Source organism: Chelonoidis abingdonii, chromosome 1 (assembly GCF_003597395.2).
Source record: "Chelonoidis abingdonii isolate Lonesome George chromosome 1, CheloAbing_2.0, whole genome shotgun sequence".
NCBI lineage: Eukaryota > Metazoa > Chordata > Testudines > Testudinidae > Chelonoidis > Chelonoidis abingdonii.
The window spans coordinates 225,392,051-225,400,625 of record NC_133769.1 but is presented as its reverse complement, the minus strand read 5'-3'; the positions used below and the strand labels follow the sequence as shown (position 1 = coordinate 225,400,625).

The following is an 8,575-nucleotide window of genomic DNA, read 5'->3' as shown; positions in this document are numbered from 1 at the left end:
AAGTCTTGTGTGCAGAAAAACAGATTTCCAGGTATACTGCATTTAGGTATTGCAGAGATTACGCAGCTGTGTGCTTAAAGATGAAAAATATTTTATTTACACTTTTCTTATACACACTTTGTACATTTTTTCAGTTTAAAAACAGAACAGGAGCACATACACGTCTGAACATATTGTATCCATAGCAAGGAAAAGTTACCTTCTGCCAAAAACCAAAAGCTTTTTAAAATAGTTATAAAAGGCAAACTTAAATTATTCTAAGAATGTTATAGCAGCCTTGGGGTGAATATTAGACAATTAACCAAAAATGTACATAAAAACTCTCTATGTTTTTAAATAGGCAGAATACTTCCAACTGCTACAGCACACACAGAAGAATTTGCAAATAACTTTCCATTAACTTACTGGAAATATTCTTTTCAAAACACAACCATCTCAAACAAGGCTGGAAAGTAATGAAACTGCAGTGGAATTAACATTCTTCAACTTATAAGAATTCATTTTTTAAAGCTCTGCAAAATAATACACAGGAAAAAAGAAAATTAGACTGGGAGGTTTGCTATTCCCTCCATCTAATCCCATAACCTGCATTAAATGTTAGTTAGGTGGGTTCACTGAGGAAATAAAAACCTTCTATAAAGTATAACTACCCACTGCAGTTCTATGTAACATTTCATTTTTTATGCTTACACCAATCTTTCCTGCCCCCATGCACTATATAAAGAATAGCACTTCAAGTAGAAAGTGGTTTTCCCCCAGCTATCAACTCAATTATAATCTAAATATTATTTGAATTTGATCCTTAAAACTTTTTTAAAAAGCACAAACAAACTGAAATTTGGGGAGAGGGGAAGTCCAGGGAAGCAGTGCTCAATGGTCTATTTTTCTGCCACCTGTTTAACAGTACTATATTTTATTAAGATTACAGATGCCATCAATGTAATTTCTTTAGGTTTACTTCAGACAGAGTATGTACTTATTTTAACATCTTACACATGCTGAAATTGTAGATTATTTAGCAATCCAAGAAAAATAAAATACAGATGCCATAACAAAAGTAGTCACTAGTGTTTATTTTAAACATTTTCAGATTGTCTTACAAACATTAAAATCTCAAACTGTTACTTATAAAACATTGGTTAACTTAGTTTTAAACAGCTGACATACCTTTCCTTTTGTGTTTTCTTCTTTACCCTTTCCACGCTACTTGAGTGTTGCAACTGTGACATAACATGCTTATTAGAATAAATTAACAAGGTACTTTATTGGAGAGAGGTGGAGGGAAAGCAAGTTCTCTAAGGCCCCAATCCTACCAACATTTTAGCACACATTTAACTTTACATGTGAATAGACTTTTAAATAGTTGGCATAGCTTTTCATTTTATTTCAATGGACTACTCATCTATGTAAAGCTAAACACATGCCTATGTCTGAAGAATTGAGCCCAATTCCCGACTTTTTTGGTCAAGAAAAAAATATTTCAATAAAGGCAAAACATTCTTGTAAATGACATTCCTATTTTAAAAATGCATGATTTTTCTTCAGTTAGTCCTTTATGAAACAAAAGACATAAGGTGCAGAATTGTGTATTTCAGAAAGAGCTGCTGACATCATACCCTCAAGCCAACCCTCACTTTATGAAGAAGTGGTCACGTTGAGTTAAAGACCAGTATTGGTATATGTATGTTTTTTAACCTAATTTAATTTGTACTTGTTTAATTTTATCCTTTGCTTCCTGAGTGTACGGAGAAGCTCCATCTCTGATGTGGATGATCAGTAAAAAGGCAGTATTTGCTGCTGCAGAAAAAAGGTCTCAAGAGCAAGAAGACAGGACTGCAAATCTCAGGGCCCAAACAGTATGTCTACGAAGGGATAAAAAAAACCTCACAGCTGGTCCAGTTCAGCTAACTTGGACTTGCGGGCCTCAGGTTCCAGGGCTGAAAAAAATCTCTGTGTAGACTGGAAGGACCTAGAGCTCAGGCTTCATCCTGAGCCCAGATGTCTACATAATGATTTTTAGCCTCGCAGCCCAACCCCAAGTCAGCTGACCTGGGTTAATTGCGGCCATGCTATGGGTCTTTTATCCCTGTGTAGACATACTCCGAGAGTGTTAAAGTCATAAACCACCAGGACTAGGAATTACTGACTGCTATATATCACTGTTTTCCAATGGCATAAAGCATATGAAAGTAGACAGCAAATCATCAGGTCTTGAATTGCCACAGGTCCCTGAGGCTAGTGAGCTTTCTGAAATAGTAACTGCCTCTTTCTGCAGTATCAGTAATTGCTTCCCTCCAGCTGAATCTATACAGCCAGACCTTCAAAAGTGCTCAGCGCACCCAGTGCTAATGGCTTAATTTTGAAAATCTGGCCATTTACTTTGGTGCTTAAATAGGTGCTGAGTTCTTTTGCAAATCTGCCTGAACTGGCAAGTATTGAGCATGCTGGGCTCCCAATGAGAACTGATGGTGCTCAGCACATTTCATGAAGTGCTTAGCACTTTGCTGCTTCTGGCTCCTAATAAGGAAATAGGGCTCCTCTTAGGACCAGGAAGAAAACTGAGATAGCTAAACAGGAACCCAACACTAACTTTTTTTTAAATTGAGAAACAGAGATTGGATTATGTCTGTCCCTTTTTACAACATGAATACTGTTGCCTTTAAAAGCAGGCTGTGTGCCAAGTTTTAAAAAATAAAAAGAAGGAATGGGGGAGATTAACGAGCAAATTTACTATAAAAGGTTAGGGTTTACCTTTTTCCTCATTAACTAGGGGCACATTTAAGTGGTGGTAAACCCTTGAGTTAATATAATAATCATATTCAAAAGATCTCAATGGTGATACGCTAGCCTTGATTTTTTTGTTTGTTTGGTTTTGTTTTGTTTAAACACTGACTAGGGAGCATAGGTACTAAAGGCAAATGCACACAAAATGGTTTGGTGAAAAAGAAAGCATCCCTCTAAGCTATCTCAAAAATATAACTTTTTTTTTCAAAAGCTACATCACAATTTAAAGATAATGTGGATTAATTATGTGTTTATTCACTGAAATAGTGAGCATGGTAGAAATGTACATTACAAAACATTCTCGGTCTCCCAGACATTCTGAACCAAGCAAATTCCAATAATTCTTAATGCTCAAATGATTACAGCCAACACATCAGCTGAAGCTGAAACCAATAATTAGTTCAAGTTAGAATTTCACAAAGTAACTAGTATTACAGGCCTTAAACAAGATTTTTAAAACTGGGTTCCTGAAGTTAAAGGGGGCATAGGCACCTAAATAACTAGCCTTGTTTTCAAAAGTACCAAGCATCCCCTTTGCCTTTAGTGGGAGCTGCTGTGTGCTCAGTACTTATGAAAAATCAGGCCACTTACGTAGGTGCTGAAGTACAGATTTAGGAACATAACTTTAGACACCCATTTTGTAAAATTTTGGCCTTCTTTCTTTAACCTGTTATACTTAAATCATGGAAGACCAAATTTCCAGATCAACAATGGTTCCCCAGCTCACCCCTAGATAGCAGGGTGAAATGCTCAATATTATTCATGAGAGGCTTGCACAAGCCTATCTAGACAGCAGGACTACTAATTTTTACTGCCCCATTCACATAACATGCCAGAAAATGGGCTAGTAACAAAAAGAGCAAAACAGGAGTAAAAATAAGATAACTTGTCTTGAACCCTGATTCTGCAATGAAATATACAAAACACAGAAGCCCTGCACCTGAACAGGGCCCATCAAAGTCAACGGTGGCCCGCCCGGCTGCAGGGCTCCATCTGCACACATCTCATGGCAAGGTTGGTGCCTTGTCTTATACCAAAAAGGCTGTAGTTCAGATTACTAAAATAAAAAAAATTAAATTCTGTACTTGTAAATTGAAAAATATAGGAAAATAATGAGCAAAGAATTATAGTGAACTGCAACCTGTGGTCTGCACCAGAAGACTGAATGTGAACATGTGGTCCAGCCATCTCTGGCTTAGACATCCTTTATCATTCCAGCTATGGTGGTGTAAATTCTCTCTTTTGATCAAAGATTACAGTTATCAACTCTGCTTTGCTATATTATTGCTAATTAAAAAAATAAAATCTGCTAACTTGCAATTTAACTTCATGTCCTCCCATCTCTCTCAATCCAGAACTTGAAAGAACATTACTGCAAGAAAACAAAGATACCATTATATGTGAGCATGGTGCATTTCACGAAACATTTTAATATCCATTATTAATTTATAATTTTGTTTAGCCAAACAAACTTGTCACCATTTATCACAGCAAATTTAGGGTGTATTTGGTCCCTTATCAGTGCATTGTTTTCAACTCCCTGAGTACTGTACATTCCTTTTCTACAGTGACTTCTGGCTGGGAGATGCTGAAACAGAAATGGATTCTCAACCATTACTGCATATCTTGTAAAATCTAATGCTACAGAGTTTCACATAAGCAGATGATTTTGCAAGCTTATATCTCAGCAGTTTGTCCCTGCATATCTGAGCTCAGTGTTGGTCTCAAATTTTAGAGAGGAAATCTTTTCCCTCTTGACTCCAGAAGAGGCTAATTTCACATCAGTGTGAAAGAACTAGGATTTTAATGCTTTACTTTTATAATTGTGTTTATCTTGGTGGATAGTCTCACCAATCTACAGTCAGTAAAAGTCAACAAGTTAACAAAAAGTGCTCAAACATGGTGCAGTTATTCAAGCCCTCTTGGATCACAAGTCTTATTTCAGGAAGTATGAGGTCAGTAGCTATAGCTTTGTAGGTTTGTATTTTAAAGGTTACAGACATGGTAAACATTGTCCCCAACTGCCTAACCCCACATTTTTAGAACACAGCAGTTCACATCAGTTGATGCTTCAAAAAAATATTAGATTACATCACTTCAACACAACTACAAGCGATGCCATTGCTAAAAATAATAGTATATCCAGGTCTGACAAAAAACTGCATGTTAGTGCAGTGTTCATGCTTGGTTACCGATACATTTCTGATTTTTATTAAAAACAAGGCAACACATTCAAAAGTGAAGGACTGTAACTGCGTAAAGTGTATTTACTTTTTTAAAATAATATATAAAATGTCAAACTGTTAACAGTTCATTACATATTATTAATATAAAGAGTTTAAATATTACTGAATGAATCAGTGTATACCAAAGATAGGTTTCTTTGATACCAAACTAGGCCTCCAGTTATTTAAGAATTTTGTAATATTTAATTCAAGAAAGAATGCTCTATATCTAAAATTCAACAGATATGGCTGAATCTGTGCCCTAGTTAAAAATATAATATCCTAATTGCACATAAAAGATGCATTATATATAGATTTTACAGTGTATGCATGTGTGTATATATCTTACTCAGCAACAAACACAATGCAGACAATAGAAGGCAGCATAGAAAATAGTGTTGGAATATAAAATGCTTCATTATCAATTTAATAGAAAATGTATAACTTGCATTTTTTGGCCGACTTACTGATACTACTGTACAAATCCAGGGAAAAGTCATGCACAAAGGTTAAGATCATTTTAAAACGTATTTACGGGAAAACAAAATTTTAAAAAACCAAACTGGACTGTGAGTACTCATAAATGGAGAAAATAAAAATGAAAATGTCCACTACAACTTAAAGGAACAAAATGAAACCCTTGTCACTAAAGTTTAAGTCAGGTATTCCCCCAGTAAGGCTGCTGAATCCTATCTTGACACAATGAAAATTAAAATGCACAATATACGCTCTTCTGTCCCCCTTCTCCCCATAAGTAGATCATTATATTCAACTGGTTCCAAGAAGCATGCTGCTGTGATGGCCATTATACAGAATAAACTTATCGCATGGACATAAAAGGCCACAAAGAAAAAGAGGAAAAAAGTAAACACACTGAAAAATAGATTTTTCTTCTCTTCCCTCACCCCCCCCATACAGCAATGTTTGTTTAAAAAAAAATAAAAAGCAAAAAAAAAAACTTTTACAATACCAGACCACAGTTATTGGCATTTCTAATAAACTTGGTAGGTGCATTCCCTGTACATCCCGTTTCTTTATGCATCTAATAGCTGTTTTACATACAAGCCAACGTCTTTAAATTAATTAAATCTGCTTTGTTTTCCTGTCAAATTAGAGAGAGTTTGTGTTCCACTGGGTTTGGAAGGGGGTTTTCTTTGTTTTGTTTTGTTTTTTAATTGCAACGTCTAACATGCTGCAGTACATATTCTGGAAAGTGCAGGCTGCAAACTTGTAAACCATCTAGCTTGCAGGGCATTCTTGGGTATTCATCTTCTTTCCATTTGTTTTCCTCTGGATCAAAGGTGAGAATTGAATCACTGTAATGACCATTGTAACAAAGGCCTCCAAGAACCATTATCTGTTTGTCCAAAACAGCTACACCATGACCACTTCTTCCAATTGGCATAGAAGCCAAAATAGTCCACTGATCAGTGTCTGGGTCGTAAACCTCTGTAGAAGGACACCCTTGCGACTCAAAGGAGGCCCTCAAGATCACACAAACACCGCCAAAGACATAAAGCTTACCATTATAGGAAATCATTTTGTGAAAGCATCTTGCATAATTCATTTTGCATTTGTTCTCCCAACAGTTAGTGACCACTTGAGTTCTCCTCGTTCGCTGTTCCACCGTCCCTTCTTTACTGGGGTCAAACACACACACTTGCTTAGAAGTGGAAGATGAAGTAATTCCCCCCGTGATATACAACTTGTTACTGAGCACAGTTCCTTCATGTCCGTATTTATTGACTGGATAGGGATCTACAAATTCCCATTTGTCTGCAGTGATATCATACCGTTCAGTTGAGTAAAATGTTTCATCCCTTGTTCTCCCAGCCACCGCATAGATGTATCTCCCAATAACACCAACAGCAAACTCTGAGCGTGGAACAGACATGTCTGCCATTCGCAACCAAGTATTTTGTCTAGGGTCGTATCTAAATACTTTGGAGGAAGCATGAAACTCACCATCTGGGCCCAGTTCTTCCCCGCCTAACAAAAATACAAAGTTATTCACAATGGCAAGGCAGTCTGGTCGTAAAGGTACTTGAGGACCTTCTAGCTCCCACCAGACCCTTGGTTTGTGCAAGAGAAGAATTTTGCTATTTACCATGCTGTGTCCTATCATTCCTCTAAATACTGCAGTCTGGGGTTTGGCAGAACGAATACGGTTGGATTTCATTTCCATCAAAGGTTGTTGGTGAACACTATGAAAGTAATTCATGGCTTGGTCAACTTCATGCCGCAGCTGCCGAGAGTATCGATAAAACTCTGATGTTTTTACCTATGGATACATTTTTTAAAAAAAAAGTTAAAATTTTGATGAAGGAAAAACAGCATAGAGAACCATCTAATTACTGTAAGTCATTAAAAGATTATAATGACTAATTTTATTCTGAGAAACCTGAAGGACAATTATGTTCAAGTATTAAGACACATAAGCTACATAAACTGTGTACTTAAAATGTATGCAGAGGCAACACATTATTTCTTCCCTGAGATATTACTGAGGTTGAGACAGAGGCCAAAGATTTCAAACCTACTCCCTAAATCCCATGTGCATATCTAAATAAAACTGGGTTGCTTTTCAAAAATTCTGATCACCTTCAATCCTACTGACTTTGACTGGAGTTGTGTCAGCACCTCTGGAAAAAAAGGCAGCCCACTTTTATTTAAGTGCCTAAATATAAGAGATAAGCATCTAAAATTTGAAAATGTTGATAGTTCCAAACTTCCAATTTTTCTTACATAAATAACAACAGCAAGGCGCTGCAATACTTCACGCCAGACTAGAAAGGAAGAGAAATCATGTCATATAATCCAGTGGTGACACTGAAGTGCAATTTGGAGACAAATGTTATTATATCTTGAGAATCCAGTAGATGTTCACTTCATAATTTTGTTCATTTTATATTACGATTATATCTCTTCCTTTCATTGAAATAAAAAATGCCACTACAAGGGGCATAATTGTTTTTTCCAATCTTTTGGGTCCTTACTAGATTAAATTGTATGGACATAGGTTTCAAGTGTCTGTATAATATAAATATGCATAAATTATTAATATTGAAATACATGCACACAAACATATCTGTAAAATAGCAATATTACTTGCCTGCTTTTGTAAAGCACTTTCAGATCTAAGAACTATAAAGTGCTGAGTTTTTCTACTTATGCACACTTTTTTAATCAAAGAAAAACAACCTATATTAAAAGAAAGTTAAGGTTGCAAAGTCAAGCCCTGAAAAATTGGGAAGTGCCATAATTAAAGTTTCCTGTTCAACTCTATTTCACTCTCACTGTGAGTGTGCATTATGATATAGTTTGTAATTATATGTTCACACTTTTTTCTTCCCCAGAGACAACCTTAATTCTGGCTTTTCCTAACTTTTGCATATTTGACTTTGCAAACATAATAATGTTCTTATAGCAGTTTTTCTGGGGTGAGTTCCAATGATTTTTAAAGAAAACTGAAAAATAAAATTCCATCATGTGACATAATACATGGGTCTTCAAAAGGGTTAGAACTTTCAAACCCACAGCATAGAACTCTACCACTTCAGCAACTA

At 36.0% G+C, this 8,575-nt stretch overlaps 1 protein-coding gene across 3 annotated transcripts in view; it reads right to left on the bottom strand.

The window, feature by feature from the left end:
- Positions 1–74: 74 nt before the first annotated feature.
- KLHL15 (kelch like family member 15) overlaps positions 75–8,575 on the bottom strand; it is a 39,876-nt gene continuing 31,375 nt past the window's right edge. For 2 of the 3 annotated variants that reach the window (XM_032803088.2, XM_032803087.2), the window contains exon 3: positions 75–7,290. In XM_032803088.2, coding sequence (XP_032658979.1) covers positions 6,181–7,290 — 1,110 coding nt within the window. In that variant the 3' untranslated portion in view covers positions 75–6,180. The remainder of the gene's footprint in view (positions 7,291–8,575) is intronic. The other variant, XM_075059911.1, reaches the window with a different exon arrangement.